The 13,506-nt window shown below is 43.2% G+C and overlaps 1 protein-coding gene across 1 annotated transcript in view; it reads left to right on the forward strand.

Moving 5' to 3' along the window:
- Positions 1–583: 583 nt before the first annotated feature.
- Positions 584–13,506, forward strand: part of LPL (lipoprotein lipase) — a 30,012-nt gene continuing 17,089 nt past the window's right edge. Inside the window, exons 1-3 of the mRNA XM_089488651.1 lie at positions 584–836; positions 11,827–12,002; positions 12,999–13,178. Of these exons, the coding sequence (XP_089344777.1) occupies positions 713–836; positions 11,827–12,002; positions 12,999–13,178 (480 nt within the window). The 5' untranslated portion in view covers positions 584–712. The remainder of the gene's footprint in view (positions 837–11,826; positions 12,003–12,998; positions 13,179–13,506) is intronic.

Genomic DNA, 13,506 nt, shown 5'->3' on the forward strand with positions numbered 1-13,506 from the left:
TTCTTCCTAATGTTGAGGTGGAATCTCTTTCCCTGGAGCTTGCATCCATTGTTCCGGGTCCTGTTCTCTGGAGCAGCAGAAAACAAGCTTGCTCCCTCCTCAATATGACATCCCTTCAAATAACTAAACAGGGCTATCACATCACCTCTTAACCTTCTCTTCTCCAGGCTAAACATCCCCAGCTCCTGAGTCGTTCCTCATAGGGCAAAGTTTCCAGACCCTTCACCATTTTAGTCACCCTCCTTTGGACACATGGCTCCAGTTTCTCAATGTCCTTTTTGAATTGTGGAGCCCAGAACTGGACACAATATTCCAGGTGGGGCCTGACCAGAGCAGAATAGAGTGGCACTATGACTTCCCTTGATCTAGACAGAATACTTGTATTGATGCAGCCTAAAATTGCATTGGCCTTGTTAGTCCCTCCCCTTTGCTCCCACCTTGGAAAGGCCTCTCCCAGCCCCCAACCCAGCCCCCTCCCCCCGCCTTGGCCTGAGCCAATAGGGGCTGAGAGCCTGGCCTGCTCATTTGCATAGGGGTGCCATTTAAGGCTCAGGAGGAGACCAGCAGCAAGCAGTGGCGCCAGGGTTGGAGAAGGAGCAGAGTGCACTGCTGTTGCTGCGCTGTCTCCAAAGTGCTTCCAACTTGGAGGAAACTTTGTCTCTCTCTGTCTCTCTTTGGCAGGGAATTCTTGGCTACAAGGTTTCAAGGCAGCATGGGCAAAGGAGGAGCGGTGCTGGCTGCCCTGTGGGTCTGGAGCCACTGCATGCTCACTCTGGCAGCAGCAGGAGGAGGAGGAGGAGGAGGAGAGTCGCCTGCCTTGGCCACCGCTGCCTCCAGTAAGTGCTTCCCGCCAAAAGCCCTGCTGCTGGCTCAGAAAAAGGGGGGGGGGGGTCCAGTGGCCACAAGGGGGAGAAGAGAGGGGAAGGCCCAGCAAAGGCTCCCCCCAAAAGGGAAGGGAAATGCCAGCTGGACCCCCCCCCCCCAGAGGAGAGACCCAAGTGGCCTCTGCACTGCAGGGAGAGTCCAGGTTGACCCCTCTTTAGTTTTCCCTTTCCCTCCCCCCGCTTTGAAATGCTGGGATTTGTGCTTGGCTGTGGTATCCAGGGCTCCTCTGACAGAGAAGGTTAAAGGTCTCATATAGAACGACCCAGAGTTCCATAGTATTGAGCCATGCTAGTTAAGGTGGACCCCAAACTGGATCATTGCTGCAAGGAGGCTGCAGGGAGGCACTGGGGGATAGGCTGGATCCCTGCAGGGATCCTTGGCTGCACCCACACTGCAGAAAGAATCCTAGAATCCTAGAATTGGAAGAGACCCCCAAAGGCCATCCAGTCCAGCCCCATTCTGCCATGCAGGAACTCTCAATCAAAGCATACCTGACAGATGGCCATCCAGCCTCTGCTTAAAGACTTCCAAAGAAGGAGACTCCACCTAATGCAGGTTGACACCTGCTGAGGCTGAGAGAGTGTAACTTGCCTAAGGTTACTTTAGTGGGTTTCCATGGCTGAGTTCCATTGGATCCACACCATGACACCCTGGGATTTGTCGTTTGTTGTGACACCAGAGCTCTCCGACAGAGGAGACGGAATGTCTCCCCAAACTACCGTTCCCAGGATTCCATAGCATTGAGCCAGGGCAGCTAATGTGGAGTCAAACTGGATCATTTCTGCAGTGCGGATGCAGGGAGGTACTGGGGGACTGGGGCTAGGGACTGGGACTTCAGGTCCTGTGGTTTAGTGGGAGTTATTGTCTAAGAAAAAGTGTCCATTGGCCTGCAGCCTCACTGCAGAAGTAATCCACTTTAACGGGCATGGCTCCATGCTGTGGAATCCTGGGAATGGTAGTTGGTTGTGGCACCAAAGCTCTCTGACAGAGAAGGCGTAGGCCCAGAACACACTGCAGAAATAATCCAATTTGGTGCTGCTTCCACTGCCCTGGCTCAATGCTAGGGTGCTTATTGTGGCACCACAGCTCTCTGACAGAGAAGGCTAAAATGTCTCACCAAATTCCAAATCTCAGAATGCCATGGTATTGAGCCAGGGCAGTTAAAGTCGTCTCACACTGGATCATGCTGGGTCTATAGCAGTGTGGGTTGAGAAGGGAGTATTCCTGCAGTGTGGATGCAGCCTTGGACTCTGGGAAACCAGGGCTGGAATACCAACTCAGCCATGGAAACCCACTAAAGTAACCTTAAGCAAGTTACACTCTCTCAGCCTCAGAGAATGGCCGGTGCAAAAAAACCCTGAAGAAACTTGCCAAGAAAGTCCCATGCCAGGGTCTCCATAATAAGAACAGTACCACTTGCTGCCTAGAAGAGGGAGAGATGTCTGGGGAAGAAGGGGAAGGGGGCCCTCCGGCCGTGACCGCTAATAACTCCTTGGCCAGGAATGCCAGGCATGAGGCTCCAAGGTCAACCCGCTTGGCCTTGTCTCTCTCTTCTCCTGCCCAGGAAAAGCCTCCCTGGGATCAGCCCCAGGACCCTGAAAGCAAGTAGAAGGAGGAAGGAGAGAGGAAAAGCCCTGGACCGGGAGGGGGAAGAAGAGAGGAGGGAGCCTTTGTGGGAGGATTGGCTCTGCACCCACTGTGTCAATATGTTTTACAACTCTAGGGTTAGTAGACTTTTTTGTTTTGTGCAGGTGCATATTTATGGTCGAGGAAAGATGCTGGTCCCGTCTAGCTAGTCTTAGAATCAAATAGAAACAGGGATAAAGATGAAAGAGGAACCATTCTCTGTGATTTGAAAGTTGTGGAAAGATGAGCAAGGGCCAAAATATTTCCTCTCTAACCCCCCACTTTGTTCTCGGCAAGACTGGTTCAGAGGGGCATTGCTGTTACCTTCCTCTGAGGCTGAGAGAGTATGATTTGACCAAGGTCAACCAGTGGGTTTCATGGCCAAGCCAGGATTCGAACCCTGGTCTCCAGAGCCCTGGTCCAACACTCAAACCACTGTGCCACACTGGCTCTACCTCCACTACAACACACAATATGCAAAAGATCTTGGGTAAGTTGCAGTCTCTCAGCCTCAGCAGAAGGCAATGGCAAACCCATTCTGAACAAATCTTTTCAGGAAAATCCCATAATAGGTTCACTTTAGGGTCACAATAGGTCAGAAACTACTTGAAGGCAACAAGATCATGTAGAACTAACATTCAACAGAACTAGTGCAGTTAGAGAAGTATCAGTCCTCACCACTACTAGGTTACCAGTTGGTGGATGGTTATACCATTCACTCAAATCACGAACAAAGCCTGGAAAAGTTACTTTTTTGGAATACAGTTGCCAGAATGTCATGACTAGGATGGATCCAACTATTAATTGGAAATCTGTTTCACTGAAGGTGGTGGGATTTACTTCTGAGAGTAGAATTTGACTCTTATACCTCTGAAAGCTCTATCATGTGCACATATTAAAAGGTAATCCCAGTGATTTGAGTGGGGGATTTAAGTGTACACGGATGGCTGTCTTAAATATCAGAACCATAGGCATTCATGTTGTTGTTGTGTGCCTTCAAGTTCTTTTCAATTTATGGTAATCCTAAATCAATCCTATCACTGGGTTTTCAGGTCAGATTTCTTCAGAGGTGGTTTGCCATTGCCATCCTCTGAGGCTGAGAAAGTGTGACTTGCCTCGGGTCACCCAGTGAGTATCTATGGCTGAGTGTGCATTCAAACTTTGGTCTCCAGAGGTATAGTCCAATGCTCAAACCACTATGCCATGCTGACTGTCATAGGCTTTCTTATGAATGCATGTAGAACATGTTCAAGCTTAGAAAACAGGGCTGGCCTATAGGTTGGGATGAAGGACAGAGTTATGGTCCTTCCTGTTCTGTGAACAAAACTTGTCCAGGGTGGCTATTGATTCCACATTGGTCATTGAGGGGGTGCAGGTGGTACACACAGCCCTGGCTTTCCAGAACCACAGCTCTATCTCTTGTTGTCTGAGTTAGATGTCTTTCTCTGTCCAATGGTACAGCCACTTCTGATGTGCACAAATAATGTGAACAGACAGTTGTCCACCTCATTGCAAACCCTACCTTTTATGGGCCCCTAAATGAAATGGATGGATACTTTAAGCATATAGCTTTAACACACGAATACACACTGAGCCATGGAAACTGACTGGGTGACCTTAGGCAAGTCACACTTTTTTCAGACTGCCTTCTGAATGCCTCTTTGTAAGCAGGTCTAGCAGGCATGTCCCAGTCAAACTTCTAAACAGGATCTTTATACGTTCTATATACTTACAAGCACAATTTTGTTACCATTCTAGGGTGGGTAGGATATAAGCTAATTTATGAGATTGCTATACGTTGCTGAAATGCAAAGCATGAAAAGAATGGCCGTGAGAAGTCTTCCATTAAGCTTGCAGAGGTAAATGTTTTCATAATCCTTCTCTGCAAATATATCACTAGCAACCAAGTTAAATACTCATTCCTCAAGGATTAGGTTTGGTTCTAGTTCAGCACTGAACACAGGTTGGTGGGCTTTTATTCCTAATTACAGAGCTATGAATGTTAACAAGATACTACTCACCCACTATTGATGGTTAAATTGGATTCACAGAGTTCACCTCTCTTACATGAGTTCTAAACAACTTATTCTTATGTGTTCAATAGTAAAATTAATGTTAAGACCACAGGAAGTTAGGGGAGTGATATACTTAAAATATACATTTCCAGGTCTGCTAAAATATAGCATATAATTTTGTTTCTTTTGAAAAGGCTTTTGTAGGTTAAATTGATTTTTACTGTGGATTATGATGATATATAAAAACTCTGACCATGAACTTAATAAGACTGATGCATGATGTCAAGTTTTTAGTCAAGTTAAAGTTCATTCTTTCCTGTGTAGAACAGCCATACTTGGTCATATCCAAAGCAAATGTGAATTTGGTATCATTTCCCCTTTGGACATTCTTTAGGCTTTCTCCAGGGAAAGTAACAACATCCTTAAACCTAGAGCTTTCTCTGCCATCTGTTCTCCCCCCCCCCCCCCCACCCTACTGTTTGGGATTCTGCCAACTAGTTTCCCCTCCTGTATCATGTCTGCAACAGATAGGAATGGGAAATACCCAGTAGCTATTTCAACTTGAGTGAAGATCAAATGTATCCAAATTTCATACACTATCATATGAGCCCACTTGAGCGCTGGGCTTTATGATAGGGTAGCAAAGAAAGGCTTGTTTTGGGTTATCTCAGTATACCAGAACTGCTACAACAATTGTCCTCCTGTTGACATAATCTCTGTGGCTACACTGTAGATTGGGGTGTGTGTGTATCTAAACTGTAGAAATAATACAGTTTGACACTGCTTTAAGTGCCGTAGCTCCATCTAATAGAATGCTGAGATTTGTAGTTTTACAAGCCTTCTCTGCTGGTGCCTCACAAAGCTACAAATCCCAGAATTCTGTAAGATGGAGCCCTGATAGTTAAAGTGATGTCAAACTGCATTGTTTTTACAGCATAGATGCACTGATGAGACTAGAAAGAGACTAGGATACTTGACTTCATTCAGTGATGGCTGCTGTAACAGTGGCTGAGCGTAAGAGCCGTGAAGTGAGAAATTCCCAGAGCTTTGAAAAGGTCCTCTTTTGGACTACACTTCCCAGTTGCTGTGGGATTCTGAGAGTTGTAGTCCAAAAATAATTCTTTTTTCAGATGTCACCTTGGTCATATTAAGTAGCCTCAAGGCTCATATTGTCTATATTATTGTGGGAAAGATTGCAATACTAGACCACTGAAAATGATTTTTGAAACTTGATTGTGTTTTGGAATATACTTTAAAATTTCCTATTGACATTATTGAGATTTCAAGGTCACATAGAACACCTCTAGTGTTCACAGTGTTTTATATAAATTTTCAAAGCAACCTTCAAAATAATTCTGTGAGGTAGGAGCTTAACTTGTCTGAATTGCAGCTTTAGTATATGCAAAACATTTGAAACAGTTCTAGATGTATTGTTTTATGAGTAAGTATGGTAATACTGATGTTGTACACATGAGGTTCAATAAATACTGCTCTTGGTATCCTCAGTTGACATAGGTGATAGTTGCAAAATGCTGTTTTGGAGATTTGTATCTAAACCTGTACAAGTATTCACCAGTGGGACTTAACTAGCACCACTTTCTCACTGACATTGGCCAAGGGTAAATCTACTCCTGTGGATAGTAGCAACATTAGTGTAGGGAGATTTTGTTGGAGCTTTGGAGGAGGGAAAAAGTTAAGCCTCCTCCCTGAATTTTACTGTACCCCCCAGTGGCTATGATGTTGTATTTCAAAAAGGGTTTATGCAAATATAGTAAAGGTTTAAGTGCACTGTTTGTTCAGGCTTCAATTGAAAAGTTGCTAGCATTCCCAGAAGTAATTGTTCTTCACTGGTAGGAAGCAATGTCTTACTGTTCTGCATCTGGTTCACAAGATTATAGGTCAGTCTCGACACTAATGGCACCGGATCCTATCTGATTGTGGAAGCTAAGCTGGGTCAGCCCTGCATAGTACTTGGATGGGAGACCACGGATGAATCTTAGTTGCTGTAGGCTATATTTTCGAGGAAGTAACTGGAAAACCCATCTCTGAGTATTCCTTGCCTAAGAAAACCTTATAAAATTAATGGGATTTCCATAAGACAACAGGTGACTTGAATGCATACACATGCACACAGACAGTTTAAATTTGTAAAGCATTTCAGCTCTTCACTGTTTCTATAGAAATCTTGATAAGTGATGTACTTGTCTATAAGTCCTAAGCATGTTTTGTATATCTTATCTAACGGGTAGCAATTTTAATGGAAATAACTTGACTTTTCACACCAAATTACGTCACTGGGCACAAACTGGTAACATCTATATTTATGGAATAATTTTAACATATTGGTGATGTCTAGTAAGTATTTTAAAGAAAAGGGTATAAATAAAAAGCAGGCATGGTGCTTTTTCTTTGCTTTCCTCTTTGGAATAGGAGCCTTTAATGACCAGAAATCTCTTATGAGTTTTGGGCATATATTCTGTATGCTTAAAAGCTCTTTTTAGTCCATTCAGAACTTCGTTGATTCATCACTGAATGGATGACCAAATGTTGGTACTTAAATCTTATTCAGTTATGAAGGTTTTCCTTTCTTTGGTGGATGAAATAAATATTTAATATTGTGTAGCAGTTCTACAATAGTCTTAAAAGACGTGCTTAAAATTGGCTATATAACTTGCTCATGGCATTTGTTCTATAGTTCTTCTGCAAGCAATACTCCCTGAAGCATACAAAAGCAAGGTGAAAAAATGGCCATAAAAATGAGTACATAAGCCAGTGTCAGCCACCTTTTTTAAAAAAGGGAAATCAGAGTTCAACAGCACCGAACTTGGAATGTCTGGCTAAACAACAACAAGAAAAATCTTTCCCTAGTGACAGAAGGTGTACAGTGAGGGAATAAATTGATCTCTCTTGCAATGGAATTTCCTGTAGTGAGTGCTAAGGTGTTAGTGTTGTAAAAAATACAAGCAAATGGAACATTTGATTCCAAGAATATGGAATAATTATTTAATTAAGAAAATGGTATGTGTGAATCTAGTCACACTAAAGCATTTTCTTTCTGAGGTGGGTGAGCTAAAGGGTCATAGGTTCCAGTGTTTGAAAATCATTTCCTTGGAAATAAATGAGTTCAATTGCAACCCTTATTTTCCTCTCAACAAACATAGGTTTTATTCCTTGTGGCACCATTGCACAGAAGTCAGGGAGGTAAAGTTCCCACTTCAAACAAGGGAATTTTGCAGTGGACTTCTGGTGTTGGACTTCAGCGCGGTACAGAATGCCAAAAAGAGGTGCCTCCCTGGCACCTCTCTTTGCTCCGCAGGAGCGCCGCAGCAACCAAATTGTGTGGCGCTGCTGTGCAGCAAAAAAGGAGCGCCTGGAAGTGGCTCCTTTTTGTAGCGGTGCTGCAAAATGCCAGGGACGGCATGGTGACATCGCAGCTGTGCTGCGTTGTTTGGACATGGAGCAGCTGCGATGCCATCACTGCGCCCGCTGTCTTTACAGCATTGCGCAGCTGTGGCACGTCCATGAAGTGCTAGGATTGCAGGGCATGTGCACGCCCTGCCCTCGAGCAACCCTAGCATGTCATGGGCACACCGCAAAGGGCCCATCTGTACCGGGCCTTACTTTCCGAATATACCCATGCCTCACATTTCAATAGGAAATTGCTGGCATATCTTCAGTGAAAGCCTAACACATTACCAGTAAGTGTGTGCCCTTTCCTAAGTGGATACTGGTCTGATTTGTCATGTTAAGTCTATTCTGATTCATCATTTATGACAAATCAGTGGGTTTGCAAATCTATTGGTGTAAAATACATATTTATATTCATAAAGTCAATTTTGGGTACACTTAATAGCAGGATGGTAGTAAAGATGATATATGTGTCATTTTAAGGGCTTTTTTTTTTTATCACTGTTTGTTTCTTTGGTTATAATCTCACCCAAAATCTCACTCTGAGAGTAGTAGTCCTAGCTTCTGTTGCATACAAATTCTGGACTTTCATTGTTCTTTTCTACTGCTTCTGCATATTTGTTTGCAAATAAATTCTGAGAACATTGAGAAACCCTATTGGAAAATGTTGTAGTGAGTGCACAACTAAGTAAACAATACAGCTATATTGACTTCCCATGTTCCAAAAAAGTGGATAAATATTTGGTAGATGGAAGTAGACCAAGTAATTGCAGTGTTACTCACATGACTCAAGAGCACATCAAAGGACTTATCTGAAATCATACACTTTGTTGACAGGAGCCCTTGTGGGCATGTGCAGTGAGTTGGCAGGTTTGAAATATCTAGGCCCATTTTGTACACCTAGTGTAATGATGAGTATTCCATTGGTCCTCATGTTGAGAGTGAGTTTCTAATTTATTTGTTGTTCTTGTGTGCCTTAAAGTCTTCTCCAACCTATGGCAGACCCTAAGCTGAACCTATGTTCTTTTTCTGTTTCTTTTTGGAAGAATTGTTCAGAGAAAGTTTGCATTTGGCTCCCTCTCAGGTTGTGTGTGACTTTGTCCAAGGTTACCGAGTGGTTTTCCATGGCTGAATGGGGATTCAAACCCTGGTCCCCAGAGCCATAGTTCAACATTCAAACCAATGCACCACACTGATTCACTAATACAATCCTTCAGATAGACTGAACTGAATTTGTATAGGGCTTTATGTGTCATAATGAGCACTTCCAGTTGTACCCAGAAACAGACTGATAGCCAGTAAAGCAGTTACAACACAAGAGGTTACTTCACATTCATTGCTACCAGCCTTGACTGGTGCTCTAGCTTTTGAGCCCACTGAAGTTTTCAAAGGGAGCCCCATTTAGAGCGTGTTACAGTAATAAAACAGGATATAATCAGGTCTGTGTGGCCAGATCTGACATCGCCATGAACAAGCCCAGTTGACATACAACATTTAAGTATGCAAATGCATTCCTGGCTACCTCTGAAATCTAGGCCTCTAGAATCAAAGCTGAACCCAAGCTACGAATGTGAGACTTCAGAGAAGGATAATTCCATCCAGCATAGGATAAGTTCATTGACCTGTCTTTTGTTTGATGAAGAGTACTTCCTTCTTGTCTAGATTAAGCTCCAGTTTGTTCATTCTCTTCTAGTCTGTTAAGACAGCATACACTTTAGTACTGAAATAGCTTCCTTTGAATTGGATGGAGGGATAAGAGTTGGGTGTCATCTGCTTACTGATAACCAGTGTGTGGTACTGACATCTAGGAATTAATGGTCTGTAATAGCCTATCTATTAAAGCTGAGCTTTTTTCATTGTCAGGTGAAAAGTATAACATATATGAACAAAACTAGCCTTTATTGATTGTCACTTACGGCCACTGCTTTTGAAAGACTAATGAGTGTCTTTTACCCAACCAGGCTGTTGGTTCGTTCTAGCCCAGTGTTGTCTACTCTAGCTAGCAGAATTTCTCAAGGTGTTTTTGTGCGAGAGATCACTTTAAGTCAGGTTGTGGCCACCGCCCCACCCCTGCCATGGCCTTTAGCATTGCTCTTGGAATTACTGCAAATTATGTCATGCCATTTCTCATTCAGCTTTTCAGCCAAAAACCTGCCATCTTTGCAAGGTGGGTGGGTGGAGGGAGGACAATCACTACTTGTGTTTTTCTAGTCTTTAAAAACAATTGAAGGGGTAAATGTGTTTTGGGAGCTGCAAAAAAAAGAAAAGAAAAAAAAAGACAGAAGGATGCATGCCACCCATAGATCAGTTCTCACCTTTGCTTTACCTGGTGGTGTTGGAGGATTGATGTTGAGACTTTAGGCATGCCTTGCATCTATTCCGTGATTGAGCTATGGTCTCAGTGCTCTAGAAGACATGTAAAATATACATGTGCATTTAAAAAAAGCAATTTATGTTTTTAATTTGCTTTACCAAAGCATTTTGCATCACTCGTTAGCTGAAAATGTTCCCATAGTGACTTATAGTTCAATTTTTTAAAAAGATGATCCTTGCCTTGTGGCTATTTTGAATTGGAATGAGCGTAAGAAGTGGCTATTCATATGCAGGAAAAATTGCCTAGCTTTCACTATGACATTACTCCTTCCATTGGAGAATTAATGTGTTCTGCAATGGAAAATGTATTTCTTAACAAGCTCTGTTTTCTTTATCTGTGTGGCAGGCCTGCAGGATTTTGTTAAGAATCCTTCAAAACCTAGCTTTTAAAAAGATAACTCATTTATTAAATTTGTGCTTCTTAACTATATGATGACCACACTTACAAACAAGGATCTCCGGGTTACTCACAGATTTAATATTCTGTCTGTGCCCTGCTGCTACTCAAATGGTTTGTGTATTTAGCTCCTTTGTATTTGCACATCAGGAAACAGCTGATCCAGTGGACCCCAACCTTTTTTTTAGGCTACCGCCCCCTTCCTCTTGAAACAATCCTGCCCCTCGCCCAACGTGTGCTGTTCAACTGCAAATTCAAAACAGCCATTCTTGGTCATTGCTCCCTTTGCACCCACTCACCTTGGGAACAGCAGCCAAGCAGCTGGATGACCAATGACCAAGAAGCTTCTTACTTGTGTGGGCCTGCCTACTTGGTCACTACTCCCTTTGCACCCAGTCACCCTGGGAGCAGTGACAGAGCAGCTGGCTGAGCAGCAGCCTAGAAGCCTCTCACCTGTGCCAGCCTTGCAACAAGGGTCAGTATGGGCAAGAGGCCTTTAGTCATTGCTCAGCCAGCTGCTTGGTGACAAGGTATAAAGGGAGAAGCTTCCCCAGTGAGAAAGAATTGTCAGTCCTTTTTTTGGGGGGGGGGGGGCAGAGGAGGTGTAGCCAGTGTATATGTGTAGGAGGTTTACAGGGGCCACATACTCTGGACTGGAGACCGGCATGGATGGGGAAAGGGAGAGATCTTAACTACAGGAGCAGGTCCAATGCAAAGGACTCTTTCCAAGAATAGTCCTCCCCAGCTTTCCACAGAGACATCTTTTGCCCACAGACATGTCTTCCCCACACAGCTTCAAGTGTTCCCCTCAACAAAACAAACAAAAACATTATTTATTCTGATAACTCTTCTCTCAGCCTGTCTGATGAAAGAAACAGGAGCAGCAGAACAATTCTGACCTGCAAACCAAGTCCCAGTAAAGCTCACAGAGCTTAAGCAGGATCCCAGATCCTTTTTGCTGCCACTTTTCCCCTTCCACCACATGCTCTAACTCCTTGCTCCAGCCAGTCTTTTCCAAAATGGTGCCTCTCTGAACCACAGAAGTGATGCCCTGCACCCATGATTTTGTGATGCATTGAGTTTTTAAATGATTTTTAAAAAATGTTTCTGTTTTCACTTCAGGAGCCATTACAGAAAAACGGAGAGACTTCAGCGGTATTAAGAGCAAATTTTCTCTAAGGACACCTGAGAAAACTGATGAAGACACCTGTCTCATAGTTCCTGGGCAGGACACAGGTGTAGCACAATGCAACTTCAATCACACAAGTAAAACCTTTGTGGTGATACATGGATGGACGGTAAGAGGGGTTGGGCATTTCTCCAAACGTTTCAGTAGGAATTCCCAGACTGCATTGAATAGAGGTCCAGTGGTTGATTTGTTATGTATACCACTTTTATAGTGCTTTATAATAGTTGTTTTATATCTAAGTAGAGTTGTTGAGCTTTGTCCTCTGTTTGACATTAAACCTCTTATAGTTCTTAGTTTAGAAAGTACAATGTATACTTTTTGTAGAAACTTATCTTCTTATGAAGTTATGTTTAGGAAAAAAGTAAAAACGCTTTGCATTGTTCCCATCGTGCCTCTGGAAAAAAACTAAACAAAGAAACAAAAACCACACACAAGAATTGCCTGGGTGGATCGAAGTAGGATGTCATTTGAATCCAACATTCTTCTTTTGCTAACTGTGGTTAGCCAAATGTCTAGATGGGAGAAGGAAGTACAGGAAGGGAACCATGGGCTGGTAGTGGCACAAAAATGGTTTCCAGCTTTACTAGAAAGTAGGAGAACCCTTTTCACACCACCTAATTATTGCATTATGATTCCACTTCAGCTGTCATGGCTACATCCTGTAGAATCCTGGGATTTGTGATCTGGTCAGCCACTTCAACTCTCTGGCTGAGAATTCTAAGTGCTTTCCCCTAAACTGCAAATTCCAGGGTTCCATGGGGTGTATCCATGGCACTTTAAGTGGAATCATTGCACTATAACTAAGTAGTGTAAAAGAACCCATGTGCCACTGTTATTTAAAAGCTGTCTGAAAAAACTAGGCAGTCATCACAATTTGGGATGGTGAATTTCCTAGTGACTGAATTATCTGCCCTTTATGAATTAGGTAAAAATATGCCATAGTTGCTGCTGTGAGCCAATAAAAAATAATCATCCATGATGATCTTGCTTTGGAAATCTTTAAAGGTGGTGTTAATGGAGTTACTCCAGTGTGGTGTGTGTACGCATTGTCTACTAATTTGGATCCCTCCTGTAGATTAAAGCTGTTTATCTTCCTGTCTTCCAGGTGACTGGCATGTATGAGAGCTGGGTTTCAAAGCTGGTAAAGGCACTGTACATGAGGGAGCCTGACTCAAATGTCATTGTTGTTGATTGGTTGGCTTTGGCCAGTTTACATTATCCTGTATCTGCTGGCTACACAAAGTTAGTGGGAAAAGATGTTGCCACATTTGTTAACTGGATGGAGGTGAGTCATACTTAGTTCCTTTACAGTGTAAATTTGGAAAGGGTTAAACAAATAGAACATGGGGAACAAGCAGTGTATCGCAAATCTTTGCTGTGTGATGAGTGCAATCCCATGATGCAATTTTTGCTGAACTGTACCATGTGGGGGCTAAAGGAGATCATAATTTTGAATGTTTCCTCACAGGGAACAAGCTGTGCATGTAGAGTAGTAGCATACTGGAGGGAAAACTTGGCTTGAACTTTTCTTGCCAGGATACTAATTCTCTATACATAGAGGAACAGAGGAATGTCCAAACAATCAAGATTCCAGGTACAAGCATGAAGAACTC

Source organism: Sceloporus occidentalis, unplaced genomic scaffold, assembly GCF_023333645.1.
Source record: "Sceloporus occidentalis isolate IW3139 unplaced genomic scaffold, rSceOcc1.0.p SCAF_1, whole genome shotgun sequence".
NCBI lineage: Eukaryota > Metazoa > Chordata > Lepidosauria > Squamata > Phrynosomatidae > Sceloporus > Sceloporus occidentalis.